The following is a 22,744-nucleotide window of genomic DNA, read 5'->3' as shown; positions in this document are numbered from 1 at the left end:
ACAACAGCAATAAGAGAAAAGAATCTAAAAAATGAGGACAGTTTAAGGGGCCTTTGGGAGAGCATAAAGGATACCAACATTCACATCATAGGAGTATCGCGAAGAGAATAAAGAGAGCAGGAATTGAAAACACATTTCAAGAAATAATGACTGAAAATTTTCTTAACCTGGTGAAGGAAATAGACATACAAGCCAGTAAGCATAGAGAGTCCTAAACAAGATGAACCTAAAGAGGCCCATACCAAGGCATATCATAATTAAAATGCCGAAAGTTAAGAACAAAGTATGAATCTTAAAAGCAGCAAGAGAAAAGCAGTTAGTTACCTACAAGAGAACTCCCATCAGAATGTCAGCTGATTTCTCCATAGAAATTTTGCAGGCCAGAAGGGACTGGTATGAAATATTTGATGTGATGAAAAGCAAGGATATATATCAAGATTACCCAGCAAAGTTATTATTTAGAATCAAAGGTCAGATAAAGAGCTTCCCAGACAAGAAAAAGCTAAGGGAGTTCAACACCAAACCAGTATTATAGGAAATGTTGGAGAGGGTGTGTGGGAGGAGAGGAGGGTGTGTGAAAGGAGAGGAGGAAGAGGAGGAGTGGGAAGGGGAGGAGGGGAGGTGGAGGAGGAGGAGGAGGAATGTAAATGGTTTATACGCTCCAATCAAAAGATAGGGTGGCCGAATGGATAAGACAAGACCCTTAAATATGTGCCTACAAGAGATTCACTTCAGATTGAAGGACACAAACAGACTGAAAGTAAAAGAATGAAGAGAGATGTTTTATAAAAATGGAAACACACAAACAAAAAGAGATAGGGTAGCAATACTTAGACCAGACAAAATAAGACTTTAAAACAAAGGCTATAACAAGAGACAAAAAAGGACCCAGTAATGCCACTTCTGAGTATTTATTGAAGAAATCCAACACACTACACATAATCCATATGCTCACTGCAGCATTACTGCAATACCTAAAATATGGAGGCAATTGAGGTCACCTAGGTATCCATCAATTGATGAATGGATAAAAAAGAGGTGGTACATATACACAATGGAATATTACTCAGCCATAAAAATAAATGAATTCTTGCCATCTGCAACAACATGGATGAACCTAGAGGATATTGTGGTGAGTGGAGTATGTCAGATAAAAACAAATATCATATGTGGAATCTAGAGAACAGGATAAACAAACAAACAACAGAAACAAGCTCGTAGATACAGAGGGCATTTTGATGGTTGTTAGATTTGGGGTTAGGGGATGGGTGAAGGGGGAGATTAAGAGGTGCAAATTGGTAGCTGCAAAATAGTCATGGGGATGTAGAGTATAGCATTGGGGAATATAGTTAGTATTTTATGCATGTAACTTTACATTGTGTTAGATGGGTACTAGATTTATCAGGATGATCACTTCATAAATTATATAAATGTCTAATCACTGTGTTGTACCCTTAAAACTAATATAATATTGTATGTCAACTATAATTTTAAAAAATAAAAAATATAAAAAGTAAAAAAAAAAAATTCAGATTCTGGATCCTGACTCTGGATTTGAATCATAATCCCATTTTTTAACTGTGTGACTTTGTGCAAGTTATTCAAGCTCTCTGTTCCTCAGTGTTTTGTCTATAAAATGGGATAATACTCTATAGAGTTATTGGGAATGTTAAATGAGTTAACATATACATAAAGCACTTAAAACAGTGGCTGGCAAATACATGCTATATAAGCTATATACATATTTGCTATTTCGATTGTCGACATAAAAAATGTACTTGCCCTTAAAGAGCGCAAAAAGAACTGCTAGAAAGAGAAAGCATATGTGTAATAAGAAAACTAATATTGTATTTAGACTATATTAGCAATGAACACAGAGGAATAGATAAAAAGTCTTTCTAAATTTCCTATGAGAGGCAGATCATTTCAGGTATGAGGGTAAGGGACATCAAAAACTTCATGGAGATGGTGGGGCTTGAGGAATGAATGAGATTCAGAGTCAGTGTTGTCAGAGTGTTGTATGGGCATTTGACACAGAGCAATTCTCTTTTGTATGGAGTTGTCCATGCAGCATGACACTGCAGATTGTTAAGCAGCCTCAGATTCCAGGAGTGTCATGCGAATAGCACCCCCATGGTGATAACCATGAATGCTGTGCACACTTCCAAGCACCTCCTAGGATAGTGGCACTGCACCTGGTTATGAATTTCTTGCAGATAGAGAAGAGTAGAAAAGGACATTCAAGGCAAAAAGAATAGATATAAGAGCATCCATAAAGGGTTTGTGGATCAGGGTGTAGGGTGAGGTGTAGCAAAGATACAATTCTAATAAAGACACCAGGGACCAGAATGTGAAAAACTCTGATGACAGGTTAAGAAATTAACGAACTATGTGCACTCTCTTCCTATGCCTCAGTTGATGGTACTAAGTGAAAGGAATATAAGCTTTGGTCTTAAACAAACATGGGTTTGAATCCTAATTCTACCATTTACTTGGTATAAAAGACATCTCATCACCCATCAAATAAAGATATAAATAGATCAATGCGAAGAACTAAGAGGTACCTTAGATAAAGCACTTAGCAAAGTCTATAAAACATATGATGTGCACCAAAAATGTAAGTTTGCTTTTAGTAGTCTGCCTCTGTTCTGCCATTCCTTCAGTTTAATGACTTGCACCTGGATAACTTTCCACTACATTTTACTTTTAACTCTAACTAAACACACCTAATTATCAAGTTTAGAGACTGGGAAAGAATGTATTTTGCTCAAAGTGTTTGGAAAAAATTATATGTTCGAGGCTCAATGGAAGAGTCCTAGAGGGTGTTGCTCTTAAGAGGGCCACATGGGAGCAGATTATTTTGAACATATAAAGCACCACAGAGAGGCAATTATTCTGTGCCTAGAATCTGGTAAGAGAAAGAAAATTATTACTTTGGCAGGCAGAAGGTATGTTCTTTTTTACATATGCTCTATCATTATTTTTTCCAATTTTACTGAAGAGAGCCTTTAGAAGCAGATTTTTAAAACCTTCTATTTGAGGTCTCTTCAAGAAATGTACCTATAATTGACGCCACTGCTTCTATTTCTCATTTAATGTGAAGCTTCCACATTAACTACTTCTCCCTGCTTACAGGTTGTTTCTTTAGAGAAAATTTTGGGCCCACACTTTTTTATATCAGATAGGTAGTTGAATGATGAGTACAGCTTCTTAGAGCTTTGCTAAGTAACACAGGCAATGGGAAGTAGTCTGGCTACTGAAAAGAAAAACAAAAAAGAACTATTTATGTGTTTGAATGATATGGTTGTATACAGTAAAATGTCCAAAGCCAAGAAATCTCCTTTCAGCAACTGTTAGAAACTTGAGCTGATAACTGGGAACTGTTTCTAAGGTGTCTAAATTACTACTAGCCAGAACTTCTGTTCCTTTCAGCTTCTTAACTTTAGAGTATTCCTCTGATCTTTGTGTTTCCAGGGAAAGATCTAAAGAAAAGAGAAACTCATAGTGTCATAGTGCTGCTTATCAGTGCTAGGCAATGGATTGTTGAGAGGCTAAAGTGAAAGGTGGGAACAAACAAGACAAACAGATTCATGGACACAGGCAACAGTTTTGTGGTTACCAGAAGGAAAGGGAGGAGCGAGGTGGTAGATAAGGGTAAAGAGGGTCAAATATAGGGTAAAGGAAGAAAATTTAACTTTGTATAGTGAATATACACATTATTGAATTGCACACTTGAAACCTATTTTTTTTTTTTTTTTAGGCGAGGCAACTCTTGGTTGACCTCACAGATTACAAGGACCTTGTCATCTTGAGATCCCTTATTTTTTCTTATTTTTTACATCTAAAGCACCTGGTCTTCCTAGGTGGTCTCCCATCCAAGTACTAACCAGGCTTGATCCTACTTAGTTTCTAAGATCAGACGGGATTGGGCTTGTTCATGGTTCATGGCCACAGACTTGAAACCTATAATTTTATTAACCAATACCACCTCAATAAATTTAAGAGAAATAAATAAGTTGCCTCAAAAAATTGTAAAAAATAAAGTCAATGCTGGGGATTAGTAATGCATTTCACTTTCTGTTTCCCCTTCCATTTATTCTAATTCATTCAATCGACTCTTAAAATTATGGAGCTTCATTCCTAAATTTCTGATTGGACTTGAGAATTGTAATTACATATGCAAAGCTTTTTGTTAGGATACATTTTGTAATTCATGTATTTAACATGTATACAGTCTTATCTGGAAAACTGCAACTGATTAATAGCATAAGATGGGTTCCTATAAATTGTGTTCCCCTTGTGAAAAGATGGTGTTGGATTCTGAACTTTAGTACCTCAGAAAGTGGCCTTATTTGGAAATTGTGTCATTATAGATGTAATTAGTTACAATGAAGTCACTAGAGTGGGCTCTAATCCAATATGATGGGTTTCCTTATAAAAAGAGAAAATTTGAACAAAGAGACAGATACATATAAAGGAAAGATGTGAAGAGACATAAGAGAAAGACTACCATCTATAAGCCAAAGAGAGAGGCCTGGAATAGATCTTCCTTTCACAGTCATCAAAAGAAACCAACCTTGCAGACACCTTGATTTTGGACTTCTAGGTTCCAGAATTGTGAAAGATACATTTCTGTGGTGTAAGTCACTCAGTTTCTGGTACTTTGTTAGAGCGGCCTTGGCAAATAAATACTAGGGTTACATTTTAAAATTGGTATGTCTTTCTTTAGACACCATGTTGTTCATTGACACTAACTTTGTCACTCTAGGTATTTGTTACAAGAACAGTTTTAGATGAAAAATTAATTTGAAGACATTGTTAATCTGACAGTTGAAGTTTCTAAAAAGTATTTGCCAGCACCTGTGTCTGTTCTTACTGACACCACACCATACTATATTAAACCTATTTAGTCATCTTCTTAATGTGGTTCTTCAGTTCCCACCAAGAGGCATTGGACAGATCAAGCCCTTGACTTCAGATTACCTCCCGCTTCTTAGCTGGGAGTTTGAATCCTAACCAGTCTTCCAGTTTAGTTTTTAGTTCCATCTGCATTCCTGAATTCTAAGCTTTGCCTATTTTTGTCGCTTTCTTCAGGTCACTACCTTGTTTCCTGGTCTTGCCTATTTTGCTTTACTTATGGTTTCTCACCCTATCTTCAGATTAATTGACCTTGGCCCCAGGCAGGGATCCTCTGCTCTTTAGTAGACACCATTTGAATTATACAACGTAGGCTAAAGTTTTGTGAGTTGAAAGCAGTAATGGGGTTTGTCAAACCTTAAACAAGGGGTGGGAAAAGCCAATGAGACCTATGAAAGATGGTTAAAGTAATTAGAAACTGCTGCTCAAGCCTCAGGATTTTTAACTTGGAAGGGCAGTGAACAGGTCTAATTCATCTTTGTAATCTTGATAAATGCCTGAATAAAAGGAATGAGAGAATCTCAAAAAGATAAATATGAAGAAATATGGATGTTAACTGTAGAGGCTTCCATTTATGTCACCCCCCTCCAACCCCACCCCGGCACCCTTTCTCAATGGCTTTAAGGTATATGAAAGGCTGAGAGAGTAGGACAGTATAAATAAGGAAGTAAGAGAGACAGAAGAGGTAGCACAGTTGCAAGTACCTGCATTCTGAGTTTTGAACTAGGCCCCTGAGAGAGGCTGTGTAGTATACCTGCTAAGAGTATATGCCCTGGGGCTTCATAGGTAGGGCTTGATTTACACTTTTGCTGCATTTGAGTTGTGTAACCTTGGAAAAATTACCGATCCTTTGACAGTTCTGACTTCTTTAAGTATGATGAAAAAACATTATTGACCTCAAAGACCATGACAAGGATTAAGTAAGCGTAACACATAAAACAGTGCCTGATACATAGTAAACACTCAAAAAATATTAGTTGTTCATGTGCACTACCTTTTTAAGTAAGAAAGACGTTAACAGTGATTCTTCCTCTATAAGACGTCAGGTTTAAGGCTCAAAGCGCCAGGTGTATCCTTTCCACACACAAAGATAACCAACCAACAAAAACAACTTACTAATTCAACAAATTTGTTTAAGTATCTTCTAATACTATGCCAAAACTGACAATATTGAGTAAGAGTCCAGCGGGCTCTTTATGGCAGAAGTCACAAAGGATCAAGACCTCTGTGACTCATTTATTTATTCATTGTCTCTTTTATTTAATTCCTACATAATTTGAGGATAATCTGAAGATAATTCAAAAATCCCTATTCCATCCATACATTTATCTAGAAAATCAGAAAAGGTCGCATCTCCACTTAAGATATCAAAATGCTTGTGGTAGTGACAACAAATATATAGTTTATAGCTCATCAGTTGAGAATTGTGCATTTAAGAATTTATTAAATCCAGTGTTACTCAGCTAAACAAATATTGACATAACGTATCATCACAATATGCTCTCAATAACAGCTTTTACATTGCTAATGAGTTTTGTCAGAAAATCAGAGATTTATGCCAAAAATTGGCTCCGCGTTTGTCGGCCAACCTTAGCCAGTGTTTTGTATGCAGTGACAAAATTACCAAAACATCCTCTGTATAGCAAAGCAGACAATGAAGCCATAAACCTATTTTTCAAATGCTCACAGTTCTGTTATAAATGTGTATTTACTAAAAGGGTCTATAAGTCTATTTATGGAGATTACTGAATGTTAAATATTCTCAAGCAAAGTGAGATCACAGCAATAGCAAGCTTGAGGACCCTTACAGATGTATCCTTTCTTAATTTTTGAAAAATATTTCAATAGAATTCTAAGGAAATGATGGTGAATATAACGATTGGCAGGGTGGACTTTTTAATTATATGCACCTAGGAGCCAATCTCATTTTAACTGTGGACACATTAACCTAAATCTTGTCTTCCTTTAACAGTAAAAAGAAGTCAACACTAGTATTTTCTAAACAGATTAAGAATTAAATCATGTATGTAAAGTGCATAGGACTGTGCCCATACTGTGCCCACAAAAAAGGAATGAGTCTTACTCATATTTCATCTCGTATTTAGCAATATCCATGATAAAGCTAATTTTAATATACATTTGTCTAAAAATGGGAGAACGTTTTTAATGTCCGAGACAGTAAACGCTTTGCTACAAGAAATGGTAAGGAATATGAGTAAATTGGTTAATCAAATATTCTGGCTAAAGGAGTTATTTCATATGTCTCAAATAGTTGAAACTTTCAAAGTTTTCATTCTTTTACGTAGTCTTTCAGTTATAAAGTACTTACAGAGTATCTATTATGGGCAAAGCATTTGGAAATCATTAGTCATCTTATGCTTTTATAAAATTTGTACATTAAATCAAACATTATAATTCTATATTTAACAATTGCTATAATAGAGGAATGTACAAATGTAATGGTCGTTAGACAGCTGATCACCTAACTGTGCTTAGGAGGAGTGAGGAAAGGCCCAAGGGCTTTTGAACTTGAAGAATGAGTCCTAGTTTTCCCAGGCAGACAAGTGGAGAAAGTATAGGCATAAGGCATAAGGACATGATACATCAAGATACTATTTGTAGTTCAGGGTAGCTGCAGTGTGAACTGGAGAAGGAAACTGGAAGAGTAGTGGTAACAGATGATTCTGAACAACGACCAGTTCATGAAGGGCCTCATATCGTGAAAAGTATAATTTTTATTCAATAGGATTTTGACAAGTTGAACTACATGATCCTCTCTCCACATCAAAAAGCTAATTTCAACAAGTGTAAAAGATGAAATATATCCGAAGCTAGACATTTGGGATGGCTAGAAGATATATTTTTGTAAAAAAGAATCAATAGAATTTTGATTCATTTGCTATGGTTAAGAAAAATTTTAAAAAACCTAGTAAGTTCCAAATATCTGGCTTAGACAATTTGGAGGATGAGGATAAGATTGGATAGATTGAGCCTTGTGAGAATGTCTCTTTTAATTAAATAGCCTGGTTTAAATAATGATTTATCTCTAACACTATCAGAGAGTAGTTCCATAATTTCTGTAGTGCAGGGCCTTATGAGTAACAGTCTAGTTGGAAAAGCAGGTAACTAGGGGACTAATCTTTGTAGCTGCGTGTGTGTGTGTGTGTGTGTGTGTGTGTGTAATTTGCAATTTTATAAATAGCCTTGGGAATATTAATATGCACTCACCTAATTCATGGTATATTTAATGCTCCATTATAAAGTATGTTGATGCTTCCAAGTCACAAATATTCAATTTCCTTAGGTAAAAAGACATGGTAGATATTTTTGATATCTTAATTCAGGAAGAAAGGGGCTTAAATGAAACTTTCTCCCCATTGACTTTCCTTTCAAATAACTAATCTTAAGAAATAAAATATTCCAAAAATAATTGGACTTGAAACACTTTAAAAAGGCAGCTTTATTACCAGTGAGACAATTAACTAGCATCTTTGCATTTACTCAGATACTGGAGAACCAAGCAGTGACATGTGTACTTTCCAAGATTCTATAACATCTGCTAGTTACTTTGACCCCTTAGATTTCATTTTGTTCACCTATAACATGAAAAAGCTGGCCTTATCATTCTCAAACCCAGCCATACAAAAGAACTCACAGGATTGCTTTTTGTAAAGAGATTCTTATACATTATTCCAGATTTAATAAATCGGAACTTTAGGGGTAGTTTGCAGAAATCTTTATTTTTAATCCTCTAAGTGATTTGGATGATTTGGATAATCACCCAGTTTTGGGATTAACTAGCCAAGACAATTACGATAAACTTTTTTTTCTTTCCTGAAATAGGACTGGCATTTGAAAGTATACACCCATTCCATGACCTAATGGTTATTATTCACCTTTGCCTTTTTTTTTTTTTTTTTTTTTGCGCTGGCTCTATAGGCATTCTGATTAAAAGCTTTAATAATAAAAGAGTAGAAAAAATGGCTTACAGAATAACAATGTATTTTCATAACATATTATGTCAATAATGCATTTAAACTAAATACAATACTTCAAAATATTCCACACAAAGAACTTACAGATCACATTTACTTAACGAAATGTCTAGTTTTTTAAGAAAATGTTTTTAAGTACTACCATAAAAATTTCAAAACCACAGAACAAATTACTTTGAAGTATAGGACATCATAAATTTATTTAACACAGCAGGCAGATTTTGTGCTAGAAACAGAGTAGGGGGAAATCTAAATTAAACAAAAACTTCAGGGAATGGGTATTCATAAGTTTCTGGTTAACTGAGGCTTCATACTGTTAAGGACCAGGAAGTCCTTCAGCATCAAATTTTGTTCATCAAAATAAAGACTTCCCCAAACATCATTAAGTATATTTTTCTACCTTAGCAGAGATTTTTCTGCCTTTACAATTCAGAACATTGCTGCTCATTCGTCAAATATATAAACAATATCTGAATAATTTCTTAAACTTAACTATCGATGCCCCCTTCAGATGCTGATTTTGTTGCATTTCCTAATACTTTTTTCTCCAATGAACCTAGAGCTTATGCTTAGATAAAAACTGGTCTTAGAGAAACTTTATTCGTGAATAATTCAGCAAGTATTTATTGAAATCCCACCACCTTACCAGGTCTAGAAAGAGCAAGAGAGACACAGGGCCTATCTCCACAGAGCTCATCATCTATAATATAGCAAATCGAGCATGGGTTCTGAACCGCCTTGAGCTGTCATTTTATTTTTAAAGATTTACATAGATACTGATCTCTGTAAGGGCATATAAAATCACCCCTTACACATATCACTTTTTAGATTCTCATAAAGGAAATTTTGAAATCTGTATATTGACAAGGACTGTGCTTTTTCCAATTGCCTTCTGCTCCTTATTACAATATAGCCTATTTTCTTTTCCTTCAATTCTCCCCACATAGCCTCTGCACTTCTGCCTATCCAGCTGGCTTTTTCTGTGACACTTTGCTACAGCTTTCTGTTCCCTTTCTTTCATTTCCTCCTTCCTAGAAACTTGATAATCTGAGCTTCTCCATCTTCCCTTAACTGGCTTCTTATTATCTGACTAATCTTAACACTTCCTAAATGCTTGACTTCAGTGAGTATAATTAATCAGCATTTCCAATTAGCATTTTCTTGAGCTTTGCTGTGAACTTCAAATCTTTACAATACTCTCTTCCTGAATGCTATTTAGAAATACTATCCTCAGAAAGACAATGTATGTTGAGGATTCCTGTTATAAAAGTTCTATTAGGAGACTAAAAAGGGAATGGATAACTCAGCAAAGGATGCTTCTACTTTAATTTCAGTTCTTACCATTACAACTATTGGATTCTGCAAGATTATAGTTAAAACTCTGGTGTGGGATAGCAATTTTACGCATAAGGGCTATATCAAAAATTCAGTTTTTGGCTCTTCAATAACTCAATTAAAAATCATAAAAACACATGAAGCTTGAAACTTAAAAAAAAAACCTAAATGATAAAAAGTTAAGACAGTTAAGTATTCAATTACATGTTTACATCCTTTATCAAAAATGACATATAATTCAGTATTCAATTACTTTTGAGTCTGCAAGTCAGATGCTGTCAAACAAACTGCCATGGATGATCAATAATCATTTTAAAATTTTAACTCAAAGACAAATAGGAAGATTCCATAAATTTTAATTTTCCAAATGTTCTCAGAATTATTAGAAGCATCCTCCAGTAATAGAACACAGTTGGATAATCCATTTAATCCCAATGAACTAGCTGCATGTGCTGTGAGGTAGTAATGAAAGAAAGACTAAGATCTTCTGTGTCCTCCTCAATGCATAAGCACTCTCTCTTCACACGCAGAGTGGGAATAATAAGAAGAGGCAGAGACTTTTTTGGCTCTTTCATTATTTCATCAACTATTGATGTTTTCATAGTATTTTAAATGCTTGATTTCAGTGTTATAACAATATCAAGATTTATTCTGAAAAATAATCCTATGTTCCAAGCAGCAGATATTAACAACTTCCAACACGATCTCTAGGAATAATTCGCAGTTCTGAACCATGCTTTAGAAAAACATTTCCTACACAAACAAAACATAAAGTTAGGTATTTACAAAACAACAAGTTATCTTAACAGTCCAACAATTAGACACAATAAAGTAGTATAAAGTAAGTAGGTACAAAAGCACAAACATTAGAACTTAATTCCATGCTGTTTAAGACTTGTTTTTATTCCATTCACATCTTCACAACCCAACTGTATGTCTGAAGTTTTAAATAAGAATATTAAGCCACAAAATGCTAACAAATACACTCAGCAAATAACAATGTAAATCAATTTAACCATCAATATTTGCTTAAATAAACAAATAGCAAAGGACAGAAATAATAATCTAAATTACCACAAGTGACAAAAGTTTAGACACTCTGACCTATTTTGATTCAACTGACTGAATTTTACTTCATGTCCCATGATGTGCACATTTCAACTTTTAAGAGTAACATAACAGGCAATGTGTTAAAATAAGCACAAATTCAAATTAATATAAACTGCCAAACATTTCTAGAGTAAAAATGAAAGCTTTAAACCTAAGTTTAAAGGCACTTATCTATATAATGAAATGTCTCATGATCTTCGATGAATAACCTTTTTAATTTAATAAAATTAAATACTGATGATTTAAGTTTAAAAAAATTTACAATTTTAAATCCCTCTTCATTTTCTATATGGGTTAATTTCAATCCCAAGATCTATGAGGATAATATAATTTTGTTATAAAATAGAAGTAATTTAAACATAAATACTGTTCAAGATTGAGATAACATTATATTAAAGCACGCTTAATTTCAAAAGATTATAATTAGATTATAAGCCTAAAAGGGTACATCTGAGAAAAACTATCTGTTAAAAAGTTTAAGATTACTTTTACCCTGCCTTTTTGTTAGGACATCAACATACAGCACTGTATAATATTAGGTTAGCTCTGAGTGTGGACTAAGCTCTTTGAAGTTTAAATTACTACTTCTTTAAAATAATAATATTAGCTAGCAATTATTGAATGCTTACTATGCATAATGCAAACTTTAAGCATTTTACATGTACCACCTCACTAACACCTAATGAGATAGGTCAAAACCATTATTCCCATAAAGGTACAATCTTAGCCTCAGATTCTTTGTTATAATTATTAAAAACCTTTAATGCTTATTAGTCCAGTTTTCTTTATGTAGCCAAAAGCATGCATAATTGATACATATAATGAAACAAATTATTATTCAGAGACACAGGTAAATAATGCTACAAAATCCCTAAAAAAATAGCTATTATCCTGTTAAAATCCTATTCAGTTCAATTAGAATTAAGCATTTAGTTCGACTGACATACAGCCCCACCCACATCTCCATGAGTTTCAGACAGATACTCACCAGCAGTCTGTGCAGGGTTTATTCCTATTCCATCTAGAAAATAAATTATAATATCATCCAAGTTATTTCTAAGCTAAAATGGTTTAATAGTAACAAGAGACTGGCCTAAATGGGGCTATTGTGAAATAGACACAAGCTAAACAATTTAAATCCAAGAACATGAATGAATGGCAATCATTCAGGCAAATTATCTGCTGAAGTTTTTTACTATTGTACATTCACACCCACTGCTGGATTAGATAAGAACATCTGTCAATGCAATAATCCTGATACGGCCTACAGAAGATAGTTTTGTATTTTATTATGTCATACATAGTGAAAAACATAACCAAGAGCACGTTAGGTATGTCATTATCATTTACATACTGCTCCATTGTATAAAAATCTTAGGCCAGGAGAACCTGGTCATATAATTCAAGTTCCACTGACACTTCATAAGAAGTTTACAAAGCACGTTCCTAATAGCTATTCATTTGTGAACCTAAAATTTTCTAGAATGTAGGCTAGTTTTCTTCTAGAGAAAAACTTCGATGTGACAGAATGCATAATGTTTTAGAGTAAGAAACTGTCATATCAAAACTGTATCATGCTACTGTACATTAAATCCATCTTCTCAGTCTAACCTAACTGTGCAGGAACTACTCACTAGCGCCCATAAATATTACTCTGTATTTCTGAAAAACAGTTAAGCCCTCACTGCCATCTTACTCCTCATCTTATTTCGGTATTTTCTCATAGAGCTAGTTCCATCAAACTTAACAGTCATATTTTAAGATATTCAGAATTTAAATTATATACCTAATTGAGTAAAATCCTCATTAGTGCAAGCATATAAGAATAATTTTCGTCAAGAAAATAGTTACACAGTATAGCAAATGTACATTCCTGCTTAACTTCCTAAATTCGAAAAGCATTTGCCAATACTATTTAAAAAAACTGTTAAAAAAAAGTTATTTTCAGTAATAATAGGGAATGCAGTGATAAAGACATAAGATATTACAAAATGTTATACCAAAGAAACTGAAAAAAGCTAATTATGGACAATAACTTTGACTCAGTGTTTACAATTATGCATAACATTTATATTGATATGCATTTTGGACTTTTATATTTAAGTCAATTTTAATTAATTTGAGTTATTTTAAATAATTTAAATAGTTATGAGATAAGTAGTTTTAAAATGAAATCTTACCATTGGTAATAATTGCACTTGTGGCTGCAGGAACTTTAAACTAGAGGGGAGAAAAAGAAAACTAATTTTGTATACATACATACTCTATCAAAGATTGTTAGCTTAGCAAGGATGATGTACATATAATCAATTTTATAATTCTAAAATGTGATTTATCTTTTAGAATAAGTAATATCATCAAAAAAAAAGGGCTATCATAATTTGCTCTAAATACTACATTTCACTGTATCTAGGACACCATGGATTGCAAAATGCACCTTATTTTATATACTACAAAAACAATAAACACTGCTGATGACTCTATGACTAACTCAATATTTACTCTTTCAGACTTAGACATGTTACTTTTATCATATACGTTACATAAGCAAAAATAAAAGCAAATCAATTGCTTAAAATATTACTAAAATTTCTTTTAGAAATAGTAAGCTCAAACAATAGTTCTCTTGTATTTAATGGGAGGTCAACAAAGGCTCATATTCTTTTCTCAAATTCTCCTTTAATGTATTGCTGAGTTAAATATCATGGGATGGCAACAGTCTAATTATGTGCTGATATCAACTAGACAATTATGTGACTGCCGGATGGCAAAGTGATAGTAAGACTCCACTGATCTACTTTCAGAGACGTTGTAAAAGGATGTGCTTTCCAAATCAATGAAATGTCGTATGGAACTTATTGGCAACTAAAAGGTAGATTTCTTCTCTTAATGCTCTCGAGACTAGCAGTTGTCCAAATGTATTCAGGTCCTCAGTTAATTTATCCAACAAATATTTATTATGCACGTCTATGCTAAGACAAGTTTTATAGATATTATAGTGAATTTTGTAATCAAATAAGTTTAGAAAACACTAAATTACACTAGTATTCTTTTTAAAATCCTTCAATATGCTGCTAATAGTTTATTTAACTTCAAGAAGGAAATAGTTAAAGAAGGATTCCCCATACTTTTTGGCCACTGATCACAGTTTTTCATGGAATTTTTTCTTTTTCTTTTTGGTGGTTCTAGTAGTCTGGGAATAATACTCTTGGAAATGCTGCTCTAGGTATTTTATGATGGGCACATATGCATAGTTGATAAAAACAACTAAAAGCTTATTTTATGATTCAAAGAATCACATTTTAAAATAAGAACTGAATGCATAAGAACAATTACTTGTTACAGGATTATGTACCTAATACATAATTTTACTGTCTATATAGTACATTCTTACTTGTAAAGGTCCTTTTAAAGATTTAAGAATTTTAAATAAACCTTGTAATGCTTAGAAAAACTTTGACCAATTACCCAAATTAATTATAGGACATGTTATTTTTAAAACTTGAATATTACAAAGTTTCTAGTTACCCTACTGTCTTATCTTTAGATTATATCCATTTCAATATAAGCTAAGTATTTTCTTGTTTACGCCCATATAGTGACAACATATTTTATGAACATTAAAAATTAAAAGCTACTGCTGATACGATTTTTCTCTTCTTGAATATAGAAGCAATGATTAAGGTAAAATTTGGGGAAGCATCACTAGTGATGTAAAATATACTATTATTTTTGTGCTAAATTACTGACAAGTTTTCTCCTGAATGCAGAGTATTTTATGCTCCTCAGTTTTCATTTTTCTTCCTCAGATTCCCTAAATTTTATAATTTAGAATGCTAAGAGAGAGGCTCTTCTCAGGCTTTTAACAACTCACTACTTAGTTAAATTAACCTAGCTGGGTATTGGGGAGTTTTATTACTATTATTAAGAGGATTTTACTAGGAATTTAAATCCACAGGCTCTTGGGTTTGTCAAGTCAATTTTTGTTATCATTGAAAGATTCTACAATGTCATCTTGTGAAAGGCCTTCTCACTGTTGCCTGAAAGTCATAACTTTTCTAAATGTGTAACACCCATGATTCACAAGTTATATGCTTTATTAAAACTTATATATGTAATTGTATAAAGTTTGTTAGTTTATTTTCTATTACATGTCTGTTAGGATGTTCTTATCTTGCAGTAGAAGATCAAGATCAGATCAATGCCTTTGCCTTATAGAAGGCAAACTAAAAACTATAAAAGGTAATAATAAATATTAATCATAGCTTGTACAGATCTACTTCATAAATTGGAAATCTGTGGTATCTGCTACACCACAGAGCAGGAATATTTCTTGTAAGTGCTCTGTATGGCAAAAAGTAATGATGATGCTATATTCAGATTTGTTTCCCATCTTTTTACTTATGCTTTCTGCACGAAGAATAGGTGAAAACTGACTATAAAACACTTTTCACTTTCCAGTTTACTTCTGAATGAGCAATAAACTATGTTGGTGGTCCCTGACAATAGTTTACAAGGCGCTACAAGAGTGCTGATGACTTGGCTGATTTTTCCATTAACCACTTATATATAGAGGATTGTGAGCTAAGCTAGTTTCTTATATACTTAGTTACCAAAATTATTTTTCCATAACTATAAACTTTTCTAAAGATTGTGAACCAAAACATTTGGATTTCAGTGACTCTGAAATACAACACTTTTACCTTCACAAGATTTCAGTAGATGCTGTATTTTTTACTCAAAATCACTTAACTACATAGAAAGGACAGGCATTAACTGCACATTCCCATTTTATAGATTAAGAATTTTGAGGAAGAGAGAAATTGAGAGGTTTGCTCATGTCACACAGATAGTTAATGACACATTTAAAATAGGAACCCTACAAGTCACATTTGGGTATCATTTCCACTCAAGCTACTCTTTCAAGTGTCATATCCAAAGAGTTGTTTTTTAGATTCTTCTGATAATAATTTTAGATGGAAAATTTTTATTTCATAAAAACAGAAAACCCAAACATTAAAAAAACTAGACACTTAAAAACAAATTTTACTAACAGTCCCCATATTCATACAGAAAATTTGAAAAATATATTTAAATTGTAATTCTAGAATCAAAGTAGTAAAAATGAATACAAAAACTACAGTGACATATTGCTATTTTTAAAATTTACACATGACTGTACCTTTTTAATTTCAATAAAAATTTTCCTTAACACTTATCAATGGCTGAATTGAATAAATGTGCCAATGCATTCTTCTTATATTTGTCAGTACTTTCATTCTATTATATCTGTAAGTAAAGCTTAATTTTTTGATAGCATAAACCTAGCCATGAATCCACATGAAAGTAGTGGGTCAAAGTACATGCAAAATTTAAAGGTTTTTGAAATACGCTGCCAAACTGCATTCCATACAGGTTGTTCCAATTTCTACACTTACTTCTTCGGCTGCAAACTTTAAGACTGCTGTGAAAGGTGTACTTTCAGGAACACTTAGCCTGCAAGAAGAATTAAAAACAATTTTTTAAAAAGCTGATTTTATTAAAAGATGATATTTTAAAGCTCTTTGTCCCTTATATCAGCTATTTCAGCAGACCTGAACAAATTTATCTTTTGAGTCTGAAGCTTGTGTATTTTGATTGCACACTACATTAATTAACTCTAAAATTTTAAAAAAGCAATTAGCCTTATATCAGAGATGGTACCCACAGTTCCACTTAAAAATTTACAACCTATACAGGTACAGATTTATATATTTTAATACGTTGGTACAAATAGGTCTAGCATATGGATTTGCTTCCAGAGATGGATTTCAAAAAGTTGACTCTCTTCTTAGTCTTCAGTCCACATTACCACCTCCAGGCCGTCCAAAGACCTTTTCATCCAAAGCAAGAATGTCATCATTTTCATTACAAAAGAAGGCTACCTGCGAAATATCACCAGATCATAAATCTTACAATGATTTTTTCTGTGCACTTTTAATAACCAAGTCTGAAATAGTACACCAAGCTGATGAAAATGAGCATTAACTACAGCAAAATATAAAGTCATTTCCCACAAAACTTTCATATCATCTTTAGACAAATGGCTTAATATAACCTGAAATAACATTTTGAAGAGCGACACAAGATTTTGATATTAACTTGTATGATGTCAAGTATATTCAAGACTATTAGTAAATGGTCAAATCTATGAGTTTTCCAATTTAAAAACTAAAAAAGAATTGACATTATACTCTAAAACAAACAAACACACAAACAATGTAAACACCTAAAGGCACGAGAAGAGGTTAAAAAAAAGTAAAATAAAAAATAGAATATTTCTAATGCAAAATAACTTACAATGAATAAAGATAGAAAAACAGATTCTTTTTCAAAGTAGGGAAGAGAGACTTACAAATTAACATTTCTCTTCAAAACTTCTCTTATTTGTCACCACAGGGTAGTCATTTGTCTAAAAATTATCTAATAAATTGGCAATGTAATAGTTTACAAAGTAAGGAACAGCACTGTAAATATTTTTGCATTACATTTATAGTTTAGATTCACTGTACTAAAACTTGTCCTCAAAAGGACAACTTCTAAAATCTTAGGTTTTCAATTCACTCTTGAACTAGAGACTGGAAATGTCCTTGTAACACATAAATAGAAAATCATATTGATGTTAAAATAAGTTGCTACATGTATATTAAATTGGTGAGACTGTCCAAAGATAATCCAATAAAACATAAAATAAAAGCATATTTTAATACATGTTCTATAAGGCAGAAAATTACAGATGGACTAGGAGTTATTGTGACTCCATAGACTTTATCTAGATTTGAATTTGTCATTTCTTGTATTTGCCAGTCACATTTTGTAAATTTGGTATTTTTACATTATATTAGTGTTTTTAAAAAATAAGAACTATTCCATATATTAAAGTGAATTTTTAAAATAAATTACTGGCAAAATTTATTTTTTTTAAATATATACTTCATATAAACAGAACTACGATATAACTTGACAAATGCTGTTATAAGGAAAAGGAATAGTTTCTATAGAAAATTGAAGAAGGATGAGATGAACTCCCTGGACAATTACAGACATCCTCAGAGGTGAAATTTTGATTATTAAAGGGTGGTGTTTGTCAAAAAGTGGTGGTCACACAAGACTACATGCCCTGCACAGAAAAGAACACGTGTAAAAGCGGGGAGGATTAAAAGGACTTCTCGTCAATTCTGGAATATGGTGGCTAAAGCTTTACAAAGTGATGATGGCAGTAGGAAAGGGAAGAGAATAAGAGTTAGAAATTATGACTGTAAAGATTGGAAATAGACTGAAAGAGCCAAGGGTGTTTTTAATTCATCCTTTACATAAGAGAACTGTTTTGATTTCAACATTTCTGTAACACAGTAGCAACACCAACTGCAGAAATATCAATAAACAAAAACATAAAAAAATGAAAAATCTGACATTTCACAGAATAAATTTAAAACCGAAACATCCTTCCTGGAATTCAACTATTAGCAATATTAGAAAGTCAAATAAAGTTTCTCTATCAAAGTATATGTTTACCTGCTTGACGAGTGAAAAGTGACATTAAAAAGTTAAAGCATGTTTCCCCACAAATCTTGAGTTGCTTTCATTAGTACCCAAGTAGTGGTTACTACTTACTTTGAATAGAAAACAGCATACACAGGTACATATGTTAGGCGTATTTTATACACACACATACTCATATATAGATTATATATACAACCACATGCACTAAACAATAGGTATGCCTATTAAATTCATTCACTCACCAATATTAATTGAACTGGTATAATGCCAGCCACTCTTATAGATACAGGTGCTGTCCTTCTCTTTCTTCCTTCCTCTTTCCTTCTCTCTTTTTCCATGAAGTATATTTACACATTAATGAGAATAATCAAGAAGGAGAAATCAAAGATGCTGAGGAGAGGGAGATGTCTAGAGTCTATCAAGACTGAAAAAAGTGAGATCCAGAGCCCAAGTGATACAGCTGGCTGTTCACAGGAGCTAAGTCACATTTTCCATTCTAACAGGGTCATAGACAGAGATTACACAGGTGGATAGATTTGGATGGAAAGATGAGAGAATTGCTCTGATGGATTCAGAGAACTGGGGAAAGGAACTGTTAAAAAAATCCTTTCAGAGGATAAAGAGGAAAACAAGCAAACTTGAGTACTACTGAGCATAGTTATGAATTTTACGTAAAACCTATCGGCCTAATTGTGTTATTTTCCCCTGGGACATTCAGGTATGTATGTACAGAGAACTCAGTGGCTGAGTTCAGAGTTGGTGTTTCACCAAGCTCTTGAAGTGAAATATACTGGAGATAGGAGGATACCAGAGTTGAGGATGTTTACAAGAAAGTGACTTAAAGATTGACCCTGGACTCTAAACTGGATAGAAAGGAAAGAAGTTGGGTAAGGCATGGAGAGAGTAGTGATAGATTAAAAAAGCAATCCTACCCATGAATTAAAAGGAATATTTTTATAGAAGAAACATTAGAGTAAATCGCCCATAAGAGAACGTGGTTATCCATAAGAAAGTGCTTAATAATAACATTTTACAGGTGGAGTAATTACTTGAAATAACGATGAAAGGAGATTCATCAGGAGATGAACCCATCAAGAAAGCTAAAAGTTATAAGTTGTATGGGTCACAGACAGCTAAGTCTGTGAGACTGATAACAGCAGCTATAATTCAGTAAGGTTGGCCATGATAGTAATTATTTATTGTTAATCAATATTATGCATAAAATCCTATTGAAGTCCTGCTCTGTGCTACCTTTCATATGACTTTCAGCTGCAATAACCTCAATGTTTATCTACAATCACAGAAAGTCCAGACGGAGATTCTAAGTGAGAAGATCTAGGTTATATCCGTACTAACTGCTAGGGGATAATAAAAGGCCCCGCATGAATACACTGCCCTATTTCTGCATTTCTCATTTCTACTAATCATCTCTTTACTAAATCCCAATATAGTTAAGATATGAGTTGAGGCTCATTACTTTGTGATACCTGATGGTAAGTCACTCACGCACAAGAATCAGAAGCCTGACACTAATAATACTTTTAGTAAATCGCGAGCTGACAAGGGCTGTTTAAGGGTTCCAATAATCCCTACAGCCCTGTCGACGTGTCCTCCTACCCCACAACCCACCAAATGAGTTCTGAAGGGAGATCACCAAGTCAGCAGCAACGTTCCGGTCACACACATACACCCCACCCCGCCCCCACAACCCCGTGTCAAGACCAGCTGACAGGAACCGACCCGGGATGCTCTCGAAGAAAGAGGGCGCAGGGAGAGGAAGGCTTTAGGGACCCTCGGGTGGGCGTTATTCCAGAGGCCCGGATCCACCCCGCCCAGACCCTGCTCGGCCACCTGAGGCTCACCGCGGTCAAATTACTCACACTTTGTAAGGCAGCCGCGGGTCGGACGTCAGTGTGATCTTAAAAGAGACCTTAGACCTGAGAAACAGAGCAGGGGAGAGTCAGAGTGAAGGTCGGGCCTCAGGCTCAAGGACTGGTCGGTGGTCGGTAAACACTTACATGGTGGAACCGGTCAGGACAGAAATCACACACCAACTACCCGGTGATAACCCCGCTTCCGCCGCGGTGCCGGGAACTGCTCCACCGCGCTCAGGTCCACGTCACCCTCGGCGAACCGGGGACCTCCACAGTTGCTGTTGTCCAAGACACTGCCTGAAAATCGGTCTCAGATGCTCACAGTAGGCGGAGCCTCTAAAATACAAAAAGCTACTGATTTTGCACTGTATTTCTGATAAGAACGTGTGGATCCTGTGGGATTAATATTTTTCTAAATGCAGTTATTTGTTGCCGTATTTTTGTCAGGCAGCACAAGCGCGAGCATAGGCAAGAGGACTCTAAGTCCCAGCGGGCCAACTGGGACGCAAGTCTGTGTACCTGGTGGGCTGGTGAGGAGCCTGGCGTGGCCGGGGGCGGGGACGTGGGCGGGATTGCGGGGCGGGCGCTCTCGGAAATTGCGAAAGCAACCTGCAAGCAGAAAAGCTCGCCTGAGGCTCAGCAAGCCATTTTCACCCGGCTTTCGTATTAGTAGTCTTGCTTTTCCAGCAACCTAATTCTGTTATATAATTAAGATTTCTCATTTTTCCTTCACACTTTACTCTGAAATACTTACATATTTAATTTTACAGATAAGTTATCAAGTTAGTGAGAAATAAAAGATCCCTGCGCTTGAGCAATTTGAGGTCTAATTGGGAGGTATAATACATTAATGGGAGATTTCAATTGTATGTTATATGGTCTACTAGGATTAAACCTAGTAGTCTAGGATTGGCACTAGGTTGCTGATCATCAGCCACATTTATTCACCACGCTTTTGATCCTTTCTATGTTCCAAGCACAGAAGCTAAACAAGAGGGATGTCAGGATGAGTAAGAAAGGTAGGTGTCAACCCACGAAGATGTAACAATCAGAAGTTCTCGTACAGTGAGAGAAGAAGACTACATGTTTTCTAAATTTTATTACAAATTCTAAACATCTGGAAAATAAACATCCCTCTTAAAATGTCTGTAATGCCCTTTTAAAGAAATATTGGAAATAGGAAGTAAAATAATGGGGAGATCGAGTTAATTTTTAGAATATTAAATCAGGTTTTTGGGGTTTTTTTACATTACATCCCCGTGATTTATATATTTTATAACTGGAAGTTTGTACCCTTTGAGCCTCTTCATTCATCCCTATCCCCACCCCCACCCCCATGACCAATCCGGTCTTAATATCTGTGAGCTTGTTTCCTAGATTTTACATATAAGTGAGATCATATCATTTGTCTTTGTTTGACTTACTTCACTTAGCATAATGGCCTCGAGTTTCATCTATGTTGTTGCAAATGGTAACATTTTATTCTTTTTAATGGCCAAGTACTACTATTCCGTTGTGTGTGTATGTGCACAGATCAGACTTATTTTAAATGAATATTATGTTACATTCTTAAGGAGAGAAATCTAATAGAGGAATAAGGATATAATTGTAGTGGGAAGTCTAAAGATTAATTTAATCTTTGCCATAATTTTGCAGCAGACTGCTCTTTTATGGTCACTTTTCCTTGTAGAAAGAGTGCCGATTCTAACTGTAGGAAAATGAGGTTCCAACCCTCTCATGACACACTTCTCGTCTTCACTTAAAAATATGTCTTTTCAAAAATAGAAAGATAGGGAGGCAAATGTCGATTGATTGATTTGGGGATGGAACGTTACAGCATTAATAGCTAAAACAATGGAAGTAGTTGGTATGACTAAGATTTTTGAGAATATCAATAAGAAGAAAATTGTATTTACCTGACGTCAAATAACAATGAAGAGATTAGAGTACATAATTACAGTCTCTATGTCT

General features: G+C 34.2%; 1 protein-coding gene and 1 long non-coding RNA gene across 2 annotated transcripts; both read right to left on the bottom strand.

Moving 5' to 3' along the window:
- Positions 1–8,359: 8,359 nt before the first annotated feature.
- Positions 8,360–21,052, bottom strand: UFM1 (ubiquitin fold modifier 1). Its single transcript, XM_016137534.2, has 6 exons — positions 20,918–21,052; positions 20,780–20,836; positions 16,796–16,853; positions 13,538–13,577; positions 12,346–12,378; positions 8,360–11,000 (listed from the first exon to the last, which is right to left on the bottom strand). Coding segments are annotated over exons 1-6 (258 nt in total). The 5' UTR covers positions 20,920–21,052; the 3' UTR covers positions 8,360–10,932.
- On the bottom strand, positions 17,097–20,773 carry LOC118609344. The gene is made up of 2 exons (XR_004953314.1): positions 19,142–20,773; positions 17,097–17,281 (listed from the first exon to the last, which is right to left on the bottom strand). It is a non-coding gene; the product is annotated as an uncharacterized LOC118609344 (long non-coding RNA).
- Positions 21,053–22,744: the final 1,692 nt, after the last annotated feature.

This window comes from Rousettus aegyptiacus, unplaced genomic scaffold (genome assembly GCF_014176215.1).
Source record: "Rousettus aegyptiacus isolate mRouAeg1 unplaced genomic scaffold, mRouAeg1.p scaffold_m13_p_11, whole genome shotgun sequence".
Taxonomy (NCBI): domain Eukaryota; kingdom Metazoa; phylum Chordata; class Mammalia; order Chiroptera; family Pteropodidae; genus Rousettus; species Rousettus aegyptiacus.
Note: the sequence above shows the minus strand (reverse complement) of the source record. Positions and strands in the feature narration are given on the sequence as shown.

Coding starts and splice junctions, on each gene's coding strand:
- UFM1 (XM_016137534.2), bottom strand. Junction 12,379..13,537: donor AAGTGCAATTATTACCAATG/GTAAGATTTCAT, acceptor TTTATTTTCTAG/ATGGAATAGGAATAAACCCT. Junction 11,001..12,345: donor AAACCCTGCACAGACTGCTG/GTGAGTATCTGT, acceptor TTGTTTGTGTAG/GAAATGTTTTTCTAAAGCAT.